This window comes from Balaenoptera physalus (assembly GCF_965194825.1).
Source record: "Balaenoptera physalus genome assembly, chromosome: 1".
NCBI lineage: Eukaryota > Metazoa > Chordata > Mammalia > Artiodactyla > Balaenopteridae > Balaenoptera > Balaenoptera physalus.
Window position 1 is genome coordinate 107451753 of NC_138882.1, and position 14099 is coordinate 107465851.

At 37.0% G+C, this 14099-nt stretch overlaps 1 protein-coding gene across 3 annotated transcripts in view; it reads right to left on the minus strand.

Annotated features, from left to right (window-relative positions):
- Window positions 1–2856: 2856 nt before the first annotated feature.
- The window catches only part of SLC30A7 (solute carrier family 30 member 7), an 81935-nt gene continuing 70692 nt past the window's right edge, over window positions 2857–14099 (minus strand). For all 3 annotated transcript variants that reach the window (XR_014261291.1, XM_082452613.1, XM_082452612.1), the window contains one exon: window positions 2857–9391. Coding sequence is in view for 2 of the 3 variants with exons in the window: in XM_082452613.1 (XP_082308739.1) it covers window positions 9344–9391 (48 nt within the window). In the remaining variant the exon portion in view is untranslated. The remainder of the gene's footprint in view (window positions 9392–14099) is intronic.

Sequence of the window (14099 nt, forward strand, 5' to 3'; positions counted from 1 at the left end):
AAGGGGAAGTAGTATGATGCACATACAGGACAGAGGACCCCTGTAAAGTTGAACAACAGTCTGATCTAACTTAATGCCTAGGGTGGAAAAACAGTGATGCCTAATCAGACAGACCTTATTTATAGTTTTGGAAGCAGTTACAATGTTTTCAAAAGTCCAGGCCAAATGGCAGGGTTCTAATTGCTGTGAAACTATACCTGTGCTTAGATGTGAATCTTAACTTCTTGTTTGCTTGTACAGTGAGTGTCACCCTTTTAAAATATTATATGTACCTAAGGTCAGGAAATACTTTGGGAAATGCTTTTGTTTTCGTATTATTTTCAATCCTTTGACTTTAGCAGGGACTGTCTTTCAAAGAGTACAATTCACTTTAACAATCCATACAGAACCATTTTTCAAAGAGGTGCTAAACTTTATATTGTAAGCATAATTCATCCATTGTTTTCAATAAATTTTGATTGTTTAAACTGTGCCAGACTTGATGCCTTTGAGTATTGTCACACTGTTACCATTATTACTCCTCTTGGTTATAGGAATTTATTAGATAAAGTTGAATTATTCATTTACATGTTGGTAGCTCGTGCTAAGCCTGAACTTCATGGTAGATTTTTTTTTAAGTCTGGAAGTAGAGCTGGATGAGCTGACAGATTGTTTGAATGAGCTTGAATCCTATTAAAATGATGTTTTCTTTTTCTTTTTTGCATACGGAATGAAAAATACTAAATTGCTGTCATTTTATCTACATCTGTTAGACCTGCTTGCTTCTCTCTGTCTTTGCTGTTTCTCTGGTCTAGAGTAATGAAAAGTTTGCTTATTGCCATATCATGGGAAATGAGATTGAATAAGGAGGGAAGGCAAAGCATTATGAGTTGCTAAAGTTGTTCAGAGGAATTTGTATTTGATGAGCACTTAGAGAGCCACTCGATTCCTGAGCTGAAGGAATAAAAATGGAAACTGGGAAGCTTACTCTGTTAGTATAACACAGGGTGGCTTCTGGGGGGAAGGAAGCCAAAAACTCTAGATAAAGAAAGATTGGGTAGTGAACTATTTTAGTAAATAATTTGCCTAAACCTGTATGTAAACAGGAGAGGCTGCTCTAAAGGGGTGTTGATAGGCCACTGTGGACTTCTGCTAGGCCAGAGGCTAATTCCAGAGAACACAGGAAAGGCAGGGCAGGGAGCCCCTGGCAGGTGCTCTAGCTCTAGCAGGTCAAAGTCCACTATACAGAAGGGCAAGCAGAAGGTAATCAGGAAACCAGGTTAGGGGAAATGTTTTCAGAGGGCCTGGACAGGAGTCTGATTCAGCAGAAATTCCTTGTACTTCCTGCCTAAGGCCAGAATTGTTTTTGTGGTGTGTGGTGTGTGTGTGTGTGTGCTGAAATGGAGGTGGCTAGAGCTGGGCATGGAATAGACGGGAAGTCAGGCAGTTCCTCAGAGTGACTCTGCGTACAGTTATCAATGAAGTACTAGAGTAGGGCAGTGGGAATGGAAAGGGGAATTTAAAAGATTTGCAAAGAATTGTTGCAGGGAGGGGGACCCCTTCCGGGGCCCGAGAGTGGGCTGCTGTCTAATACTCGGAAATGAATTGTCCAAGGAGACACATGTGCTGACAAAGCAAGAGACTTTGTTGGGAAGGGACGCCTGGGTGGAGAGCAGGAGGGTAAGGGAACCCAGGAGAACTGCTCTGCCACGTGGCTTGCCGTCTTGGGTTTTAGGGTAATTGGTTTAGTTTCCGGGTTGTCTCTGGCCAGTCACTCTGCCTCAGGGTCCTTCCTGGTGGCACGTGCATCGCTCAGCCAAGATGGATTCCAGCGAGGAGGATTCTGGGAGGGTGGTAGGACATACGGACTGGCGTCTCCTCTCTCCTTTTGACCCTTCCCGAATTCTTCCGGTTGGTGGTAGCTTGTTAGTTCCGCGTTCCTTACCAGGACCTCCTGTTGTAGGAGAACTCATGCAAGTGGTTACTGTGATGCCTGGGCAGGGCGGGCGGTTTCAGTCAGTGGTTCCCCTAACAGAATGAGGAGGACTTTGTGCTAGGGGATTCAGGAAACGGGGGTGTGGCAAAGGCGACGTTTAGATTTCTAAGAATTCTGTAAGGAATTCTGACAGAAATGGTAGTTCAAAAGAGATCTGAGTGGGAAAGGTAAATGTATTCTTTTCTTTTTGTTGAATTTGAGATGCTGGTAGTTCTGCCACAGTTGTGACAAGAATCAAGCCACCGATGGCCTTTGATTAACTCCACAAACTAGGGAAGAGTGAAACAATATTACTAGGAGCTACAGAAATGGTTAGAAAGGAAGTGGAAGAAGCACATGTAGACCACATGTAAGATGCTTGACAACAGACACACTGAGGACGAAGCCCTCATTGTGTGGCAAAGATTGATAGTTGGAAGACGCTGCCTTGTAAGAGTATGTCTCAGAAGGTGGGATGAGTGGGATATGGCGTTTTGTGGAGAAGTTACTTAAAAAAAAGAATTTCTTCTGATTAGAGGGAAAACATTTGGAAGGATAATGGAGGCTCATGTCAGATGTTTGTGGTCTTCATTTCCTATAAGCTGAGATCTTAGGGAATGAGGTGAGAGAACAATTTGGGGTTAACGGTAATGTCTGGAAATACTTTAAGACTTGTTTATGAGGTAAAATAATGAGTAGGAGGATCCACAATGAGGCTCTTCACAATGTCAAGACATTTCCAAGTCTCCTACCATCTCCTGTTTCCTGATCAATTTTGCTGTTTCTGGGCCCCGAGAATCATTCTTTCCCTTCCATTCCTTAAGTCCTCCAGAATCTGTTCCAATAACTGTTAAATTCACAGTGTTCTTTTCAGTTCATCAAACTAATAGACACAACTCAGGTAAAGATTTTTAAACAGAAATTTTATTGGAAGAATTTTGATACAATTGTTTATCATTCTTTTTAAATACATCTGAGGTTAAACAAAATATATACATGAATGTCTTCAAGTAGAAAAAAGTGAAATATGCATTATGAATTTGTTGTGTTGTTCTTAGGCAAATCATAATTGCTCACTTTAGCATATTCATACCAAATTACAACATAGTCTTTGACATTCCAACCTAGCCTTGTACTCAAACGTTTATTTAGAAATGTTTTGATGCCATACTCTTCACCATAGGAATCAAACCCAAATTCAAACTTGGCCATATGTTTAGAAACCATTAAAGACAGGGAGGTAAAGAGTTGTAGGGGTGTTTAGAATAGGATTTGGCAATTTTTCATTCACAGTATTTCTGATATAAAAGACCCATTCTGTGTATTGATCAAAGTCACAAATGTTGGGGCAAAATATCACTTGGGCAGAAATATCACTGAATTTGCTATTAGAGGAAGCAATGAGATGATTACTTGGCAAGCTCTTGACAGGATATGTCTAGTTCAGAATAGAATCTTCATTGAGCCTAATCGATGCATGATATATGATACATAAAACTCAAATACTAAAATTCAAAATAAAGCTTTTTTTTTTTTTTCCACTAGTGAAAAAGGGAAGTTTTACATTGGAAGCAGCAATGAAAAGAGATGGAAAATAAGTAAAGAAATACAGAGAAGCGCTACTGAAATTTAGTATTTAGAGGGGAAAAAGAGAAGATAAAACCTATCTTAGGAATGTTTAAATCACTTAATGAATACATGTAGTGTTGTTTTTATAGAAGTACCTTCAAGATATACCTTTGAAAGAGTTTTGGATGAAAATACACCTGGGATAAGTGAAATAGAATGTTATACACAGGTCCTTAAAGTAATAGGAATATGGCAATTTTCTATAAAAACAAAGGAGAGTGTGGTTTCTCATTTGGCTATACAAAATATAAAAATTCAAGTGACCCAGGTTCCACAGTCCCAGTTCTACGAAATTCCTGTCCAACACAGCACGCAAAATGGAAAACATCTCGATATTTCCACTGTTCCTGTATTAAAATGAAGGAGCAGCTAGCTTACAGGGCTACTTGAAAAAAAAAAAAAATAGCCAAAGTGAATATAAAGTCACTTATTTGTGCAAAAATGCCAAAGAAAAGCTGAGATGTCTTCTGTAATAAACAATAAATTACTGGTTTACCTGTCCCCAGTCCTTACTTGTGTATCCACTGCTGTCTACAATATTTACTCACTGGTTATCCAAACATTTACTAAGTGTGTAAGTGTAAATTCATGCTAAGTTTGGTGACAACAGGATGTATGAGACAAAGACATTCTTTTTTACAGACTTTCCATCAGGATCAAAATTACAAATATTAAATTTTCAAAGCCATGGGAAGAGTTCAAAGTTAAATATTATTAAGTTTAAGCATAGATTACTACTAATTGTGAAATACATTTCTTCCTTTTGAAAAGGCGTCTATAAAATGTAATGTTGTAAATCAAATCCTATGTATCCCTCTCATGCAGTGCAAAATTATTTGTACTTCTTGGAAGACAACTTCTTACTAACTAGGTTAATGTCTCTTGGCCAGGAGTTCAGTTTCTCTTCACACACTGGCGCTGACACTATTGAATCAGTCCCTTTTAAGCAGCTTACTCTGTGAGTGTCAAGAAAACTTTTTACTTTCTTTTTTTAAAAAAAGTTCTTAAAAGTGCTTAAAAGAGCTCTGATTGCTCTTTTTAGCCTGCACAGTTTAAGTTAAATGGCAAAGGTAATAAGCATAAGAGAGCATCCAAAGAAGGAATGAGTCTAACCAATGTATATATATAACAACTATTCCCCTATATCAATTTTTTCTTGGTGATGGTTCATGATTTTAAAGGAGAGTGTGTTTAGATCTGCTACAACTTCTTGGACCTTTAAATCATTGTAGAATGACATACAAAACAGAGTAGTTGTCACCAAGAAGTACTGGATCTAGAGTCAGCGCTCTACCACTGGCTATCCCCCAGTTCGGTCATTTACATTCTCTCGCAACAGCTTCCTTATCTGTAAGATGGAGTTATGAATTAATTCCTTCCTCACAAGAATGTTAGGAGAATCAGAAGGTAAAATATATCTGAAAAAGATCTATGGATCAAAATCATGGAAAAATCCTTCTTTATAAAAATATGAGGATTTTAAATGTGATAACATGAAAAAGGCCAAAGAGCCTGATACATAAACACTTAATAAAAGTAACCCCACCCTTTCTGTATAATTTGTAGTTAGGAAATGGTTAAACATAAACCAAAGACACCCTCAAAGACATCGATTTGACCTTTAAATAGAACTATACTTCTCTGCAAATACTTTTTTTGATACATAATTTTTCATTGTCTTGAGTCTATGATAGAAGTCTGGATCACTAAGGCTTTTGGGGATTGTGTCTTGAAAGAATCCTCTACGAATAAAACTTTTATTGAATGTTCTTTAAAGAATAAAATAATTTCCTTTTTTGTCAAAGTTCTGGTGAAGTGGAAAATAATTTGTTTCAAAGATAGTGACAGAAAGAAAAAAAGTTTCTTTCTCTTTTATTTTTTTTTAACTTCTCAAGGTAATGCTTTTAAAGAAGAGTTGAAAGTAGCAGTTTAGCATTTGGGATTCTGATAAGACTTCAAAATTTTACCCTATTAAAAATTGTTTTATTCTATACAACATTTAATGCCCAGTTTTGTGCGGCTCTGAGAATAACGTTAAGAATTCAAGAGCTCTCTGGTGACTGAAAACTTAACAAGGATGAAATGATATGACCTATGAATTAGCCTGGTTTCTAAAAAGCACCAATTCACAGAATTTAAACAAAATAAAGAAATTAAACAATCCTTAAATTGGATTTAGTCTTGGGCAATTAACAGAAAAATTTACTCACAAGTTGAAAGTATCCAATGCACACCTGTCACTATTTTTAAAAAAAAAATCAGAAACTGGTTCCAGAAGAGTAAAAAAGTAAAAAAGAGTAAAAAAATTAATCGTATCTTTCATGAAGAATACTATGGAAATAATATTCTAACTCTCATAATTAGCTATGAAAAATAAGACAATAAAAAAACTCCATTTATAAAGTGCCTTAATGTACCAAAAATGGAGGTCAGACGTCCTTTATTTAAAAATGCCTCTTCAACACATTTACAGAATTACACTGGAGACAAAGCACAGTAAGTCAGAAAACCTGGATTCTGGTCTTGGCTTTGTCACTCATTATCTCTGTGACCTTGAATAAATGACAGCACTTCTGCGCTTCAATTTTCTCATCTGTAAAGTGAGAGGTAGAATGAGACTGCTTCTAAGGACAGTCTCCTTGGATGTAAAATTCTATGTTAAGCAATGAATTATTTTTGTTCTTAAATCCCAGCATTATATAAGAGGATGCTACCATATTAATAATTCTGTAAAACTGATTATACCATGGTAGGTAAAAACATTATAGAACTCTGATCACCTGCATCTGGAGTCAACGATTTGGCTGCTTTACAAAGGTGCACAAAAGTCACAGTATTTTGGTTATTGGTGTTTACCAGTAGGCTTTGAAGAACGCTGGAGCATTCCAGGTACATGGAAAATGCCAGTAACATCTGTTACCACTTCCTTATGCCTCTGCAGAAGATGCCGTGGGGATATGTGAGGAACACTGAGCTACAGATAAACTAGATACTGTCCTTCACAAAGTGCACAAGGAGTAAGCAAAATAAGGGAGCCGTACATAGGTTAAGCCCTTCATCTCGATCAATAGAATCTAGATTTAAAAACACAAAACTAGTATAGGTATATTTCTCTTTGGGGAAGTTTACTTGGCAAGGTAAACATTCCCTGAGCAATACAATTTTTTTCTCCAGAGAATATCTGGTTTTTAAAATATTAGCAAAGTTATACTCAGGTTTTTTTCCCCAAGAATTAGGCCAATAATAGGGACATTCGAAATTTATAAGAATAATCAAAGAGTATTTCTCAGTGAAATTATCTACTTTAGCAATACATCTGTGCCAAGAACATTGAATTCTAAATTTATAAGAATAATCAAGGAGTATTTCTCAGTGAAATTATCTACTTCAGCAATACATCTGTGCCAAGAACATTGAGAAGACAAAGTATTTCCTAAGAGGGAGAAAAAAATTCCTTTTTGTCCTGCTGCACACACAGGTTTAAGAACATTTCATTAAAGCATAAATGTTAATGCCAACCTGCTAAATGATATGAACTGGAGACCTCTTGTAACAGGTGCAAAACTAAGAGTTTCATCTCAGTCAAAAGTCCTATATATATACTCTGTTCCTTATCAAACAAAAAAACCATACTCATGCACTTGTGTATTGAGAGCATAGTTAAATAAAGTGATGCATATTTTGACAAGAAACTTCACTTGGAATGGAGGCCTCAGTGAAAGGCAGAATTGGATCTTCAATGTGCACTGTAAATTTTACAGGCCAGTGCAAATATTATCTCTGTATGTGAAATATCAGTACAATTTCACATAATTAGTTTTTAAAGGCACACCTCTAAAATCCCCGCCTTCACCTAGATCTGTCATTTTCCACGATATGCCAAAACCTATAGAATATCACAGGCTTCTCTCAGGCTTGGTAGTGGATGCAAACTTCCAAGTGACTACTTATAATGAAAAAGCAGTACCATTATCAGGACATTTCCTTTTATATTTCCCTCCTGAAACATCTTAACAATTGTTTCAGTTAAATGCATTCTATTGCAGGAATTCTTAGCTTTAGAACTGCCTGGCAGTAAGTAAAAATGTTTTGAAAATACTACTTAATCTGCAAAAAGGGGACTATCAACAGTTCATGGCAATCTGCAGCGGTTTAGAAAAGCATGAAGAAAGCAGTCTATAGTTTTCCTAACACAGTATATTTCATAAATTGTAGGTCAGAAATAGGGAAACAGATACTCTGAAACTTAGACAAAATCAACAGTGATTTCTGCCACATCAGTGAAAAAGTGCTTATTACTGATCTACATTCTAAACATTCATTTCCATCCTGCAGGGTTTTCCCCCCAACAATTTTAATTTTTCCCTTTCAGCTAAAAGGGAATATACACTGTGATAAAATGAAGTACAATGGGAAAATGTCTATCCAGAACAATTTCTTCATAAAACACAGAATATTTAAGTAGAACATTCAAGCACTTATCTCAAATTGCAATTTTATTTTTCAAACACACAAGAGCCTAGAAATCAACTTATTTATTAACTTCCAAGATACCTGTGTTACGAAGAGTTCTATGTTACCACATTTACTCCGTACCTTTAATACTTCAAAGTCAATAAAATGCTGCTTTAGGATTCCTGAAAGCAACTGGATTTGTGTAACACTTGAACAGGAAAACGTATGACTTGGCGTTTGAAGAATGAAAAAGCAAAATAACATTGTCACAACCATTTCTGCCTTCACTCTACATGCCTTTTCCTTTCATTAACAGAATCTATAAAAACAGCAAGGAGAGATATACGAAAGTTTATCACAGACACAGTAGCTTTTATAGAAATTTGGAATTTAGCAGATGTTTTAAGTAAGTCAAAATACCCATCTGTATAACAGAAGCATTTGCAAAGTTTTGAAAACACAGTACACAAAATAATTTAATGTAATAACTGAATTTGATTTAAAAAGCAAAGTAACACCTTTTATTTTTTGATGGGATAAAGCAATAAAAGGCAGATTTTTATATATCTAAACCTATGCTGCAAGTACACAAAAAGACATCTGTATACATTACTAACAAGAGTCTTATTTTGTACAGAATACAGAATATGCATTAAAAAAAACATATACATGACCTTTGACGGTACATTTCTATGCTGGCAAATACATTTTCTGATACAAAGGCACTTTGAAAACCCAATATGGTTTGGTTCATAAGTTTGCAAGGTACAAACAATTTTACAAACGTGATTATATTGAAGAACGTCAACGATTGTGACATTACATATAAAGCAGATTTCCATTTTTCTTTTTCTTTTTCTTTTTTTTAAATAACACTGGTTTTCTGGGAATGAAAGCAGTGGTTTCCAGCAGCTTCAGTGAAGACATTCCAGATGATTAGAGGCCCACTGTCTGAATTTCTTACTGGCTAGGATGAGGGGTGGGAGTGAGGGCATTTGAAATGAAAAACAAAGGAAACAAACAAACAGAAAACAATACCCTGGAACAAAACTAGAAACCTCAGAAATCAAAATGGTTTGGAGGGAAGAAGCACAGAAGACCACAATCCAGAAGAGATCCTCTTAATTCTGATCCCTTAGTTGTAAACTCCTGGCAGAGCACAATCGGCTGACTCTACCTGGTCTACTTGGTGCTGGGGAGTCGTAGTGATGATTTCTCTTTTTAAAAAGCTAGGTACAATGATTAGGATTGTACAGTACCAGAAAAACTTAGGTCCCCCAAAAAGCATAATTTCTTTTCATTCATTTACATGGCCGCAAAGTCAATCTGTACATAAAGCTGTCTCACTCCGGCCTGAAAAGTTAAAAAAAAAAAAAAAATTAGAAAATCAAACAAACCAATAATAGACTATACATTTCAGAAAAGTAGTAGGAAAAAAAATTTCTTTTCTTTTTTTGTTTTTTGAAAAAGGGAAGAATTATTTTTCTTTTCTGTCTTTGGGAAAGAATTCTCCATTTTTCATCATAAAGTGCCAATAATTTTATTTTAGAAACAAGTATGTTAATAAGTTGCAAAAAAGAGTCTCCATTTAGCCCTACAAAAGAAAGCTATGCTACTAATTACATGCCCTGCCCAAGTGAATTTTGGAAAAAGGAGGTTACCCAGCTACCATTATTCTGCTAGAAAACACCACAGTGCTTGACTAGTTGGCTACTAAAATCATAAATCTATCCAGTCTAAATCTTCCTATGATAAATGATTTTAAACACTGAAATAAGCATAACCATCTACTGGTTATTGAATTACTTTACACTCCAACTCCTCTTTTCAAATTTTGGATATAAACTTGCTATTCAAGAACACTGCTCTCAAAATTGCCCCCATCTCTCCTGTTTTATCAATTTTTCTATATTTGCTGTCCATAATTCCTTTACTCTCTTCTCTCTTGAACTCATTTCAACCAAACTTTTGCTGCCAACCACTTCCCAGAACTGTCAAGGTCACCTCTAAATTGCTTAGACCAGTGCTCAATTCTCAGTCCTCATCTTAGTAATTAATCTAGCAGCAAGGACACGGACGATCACTTCCTCCTACTGAAACACTTTTCCTGCTCTTGGCTTCCAGAGAATACTTGCTGGTTGCCCTTTTACCTCACTTATCAATCTTTCTCAGTCTCCTTTGCAGGTTCTTCCTCCTGTCTTTGAATACTAAACACTCAAATACCCAAAGGCTCAGTCCTCAGATCCCTTCTTTTTTGACACTTGTCCCCTAGATGGTCTCACCCAGTATCCAGACTTTCAGTACCGTCTACATGCTCACACCTTTTGTAGACTGGAACCTACCTACCATCTACCTGATAGTTCTACTTGGATGTCTGACAAGCATCGAAACACAGCCAAATTGATCCCTATTTCCTCCCCTCAAAACTGTTGATCCTATATCTTCTCGGGCTCGATTCCTTCCTCAATGCTGCAACTTAAAGACCTTTCTTTCTCTCATACCCAACCCATTAGCAAAACCTGTTTGCCTTACCTTCAATATAATGCAAATACAGAATCTGATCACTTTACATCACCTCCAGTGCTATCCCCTGGCCCAAGTCACTATCATCTCTTGCTTACATTTTGTAACGGCCTCTGACCTCGTTTTCACTCTTTTACCTTTGCCCTCCTTTGGTCTGTTTCCAGCAGAGCAACTATAGTGATGTCACTCCACCACTCAAACCCTACAACAGCTTACCTTCCTCAGTCCTTAGCCCAGAGCCCTACAATGGCCTTCAAAGCTTTCCCATGATCTGGCCCCTATTACCTCTCTGATCTCATCTCTTACTTCTCTCCCTTTGTTCACTCTCTTCCAGCCACACTGGGCCCTCTGCCTGGAACAATGTTCCTCGAGATTGCCACATGACATACTCCCTTTCCTGTCACATCTCTACTCAGATATCAGTGAGGCTTACCCTGACCACCCTATTAAAAAATGCATTCAATTCATTCATCCAACAAATACATTTTGTGCATCTACTGGAATCCAGGCACTCTTCTGTCCCCCGGGAATACAACAGCCAACAAAATAGGTAAAAAATACCCTTGCCCTCCTGGAGTTTATAAGCTGTTGGGAACTAGGAAGGAGGGGAGATGATAAACAAGCAAGTAAATATAGTATGTCAGATGAGATGATGAGATAGATATTATCTATCTATCTCTATCTATCAAAAGAACAAAAACAAAGCTTGGTGCAAGAGATGGTAAATGCCTCAGCACCCCCAGTCTCCCTACCCTGCTCTCCCTATCTATAACGCTTATCACTTTCTAATATATCATAAAACTTATTTGCTGTGATGCTGTTGATTGTCACTCTCCAATGATAATGTCCAAGATAAAAGGACTTTGTCTCTTTTCCTGCTGACTCCCAGAACCTCAAGCAGTGCCCAGCACACAGTAAGTGATCAATAAATACCTGTTGGATGAACTGAAATTCTATTAATTTCCTTCTTTCAAATAAACAATTTTTAAAAATTAAAGCATACAATCAGTTACAGTAAGCACTTTCTTGTCAGCAACACAGAATGAAGAGTAAAGCGGAACATCTAAGAGAAAGAAAGGCCTGACTGGGGGATAAAATAATAACGCTACCTTCTCCCAGGAATTTCTGGGCTCCTGAAAGCATTACTTTCTAGCATGGCTTTTTTTCTAGCACTCCAGTCGGAGGGCTCTGCCCAGCGCTAATGAATGTCTAAGGAGTCAGGAGCTGCTCTAGTGGAATAAAAAGCTGGAAAAGACCCCAGGAGCTTCCGGCACAGAAAACATGCTAGCGTTTTTGCCTCATTAAAAAAAAAAAAAGAAAAAGAAAGAAAGAAAAGAAAAATCCTTGCTGTGGTAAAGTTAAAGTTCTCTGAAAATACATTGAATTGCACGCACTCAAAGAGTTTTGTGGCAGAAAAAAGATAGAACTTAACATCTGTATGATTTTAAGCTAAAAACTGAAACAGAATCTCAGTTTTCCTAATTTTAAAAGTGTTGATAAATACCAATCCTACTTATCTCGCAAAATTGTTATATATTCATCCAGTATTTGACAAACATTTAATAAATCCTTGCTACATATCAGGCGCTATTGTAAGGATCATATGTGAATATACAAGAAAGGATTCTTACATGCTATAAAAAACAAATTATTATGATTGATTATATTTGATTTACTCAACCCAGATGGGCCCCATAATAACTATACTTAGGAGCCCTTCTGCAAAATTCTTGTGTATCTAACCTTAGGAGAAAACAACTATTGCCCAAATAAATTGGCTTAATTTATTTTCTCTTTAACAAAATTGTTAATGAAAGAAAAATGGACAAAATAAGTTGGGCTCCCATTATTATCTCTGCCACTTTCCTAACCCCACCCCCCCATATACAGTGAAGATGGTAATAAGAAATGAGGTAGCCCAAGGCAATAAAAAAGAAAGAGGAAAAACAAAGAGGTAGGTAAATTGATCTTTGCATAATCACAAGTTAATTACTCAAGCTGAAATCTTTCCCCAGAGGGCCTACTGCTTTACACAGAAGCCCAGTCTAACAGAAAAAGTCATTTTGTTTCATCCATCTGGCTGGATGGGAACACCTTTAAGTCTTCCAGCTTCCCATTTTCCTTTCTCAATTTCCTTCAATGTAGAGAGAAAAAGTGGAATTTCCAAAGACTCCTTTAGTAAGTCACCTACTTCCTGAATGCAAACTAGGTTTTCCGTACAGTTTATCCACACGACAAAGACATGACAAATACTCCAGCAGATCAAAACAGTGCTCCGTTCCATTAAATATTCTACCTACCACTGGGATGACACTAAGGCCGGCTGGGGGTTGTCCTCAAAAAAAGTGAAAACCATAGAATACTTGTTGTGTCTTATATCCTGAGAATCATGTATAAACCATAATTCAGTTGACACTTTAAGTTGGAAAGACAGCTAGTTATTTTTAACATCCATGCTTCTAAGAAAATAAGTGTTAACCTGAAATCATAGACTTAGAATACTCTCCATAAATACTCATTGTTCTGGAAAGGAAAACAAATCAGCAGTAAAAATTTAGAAAAATAAACAAGAATATGGCTAAAGAAAATGACTGGGTTGTTTGTATTTCTCTACCAATTCTCAAAAACTGCAGAAACTTTCTACTCTAATTTTTGACTCAATGTAGAATATTAGTCTTTATCCCTTAAAAATGAATTCTTGAAAAACTGCCTTACTCTTCCATGTGAAAACTGAATCATCTCAGAATTCGTGAAATAGTGACTTAATATGACGAAATTACAAGTCATGAACAATAACTTGGGTCTGGGTTCCTTTTTCTGTAAACTGGGGATAATACCCCACCTGTCTTGCAGGTAGATTAATACGTTAGGTGCCTATCGCAGTGCCTGGCATGTGGCGGGCTCTCAGTAAGGCTAGCTGCTGCTGCTGCCGTTATTATTTCCACCACCATCAACCAATGAACACTTAACCCCTGTGGATTAATTAAGAACAATCAATAATTATAAAAGATTAAAACCCCCTACAAACAGGAAGGGTGGAAAACTAGCTAGCCACCTGGAAAGGCACAGATAGCTTCTCCTACTCCCTACTGTCAGAGACAGGAAGGGATCACGCCCGCAGGACAGCGGTGGAGGTGGGAGGCTCTGAATCTTGGGGAACTCCCATTTGGGTTAGCGAGGAGGCTTGTTGGTTCCTTCCTGGCTATCAGTGTTAACTTCTACTTTGAGGCTAGAAAATAGAGCACAGAAAGCTGCAGCAGGAAGCTAGGGGTTTAGGACTTAATAGGTATAACAGAAACAGGCCGAAGAGAAGATGGAAGATATCAAGGTACAATTTCTATCAAGGAGTAAATAATATGCATTAGCCTTGATTGTCTTTTCTGCTCTGTGGAACTGAGGAGGGTAATGAACCCAAGCATATTCTAGATTTTTCTTCAAACTTTATTTCTAACACAAGTGTATTAAAAAAATTAACAGATGATATCAGCCAGTTTAAAACAAGAAACATAAATGATAAATTGCCTTCCTCATCCAGTAT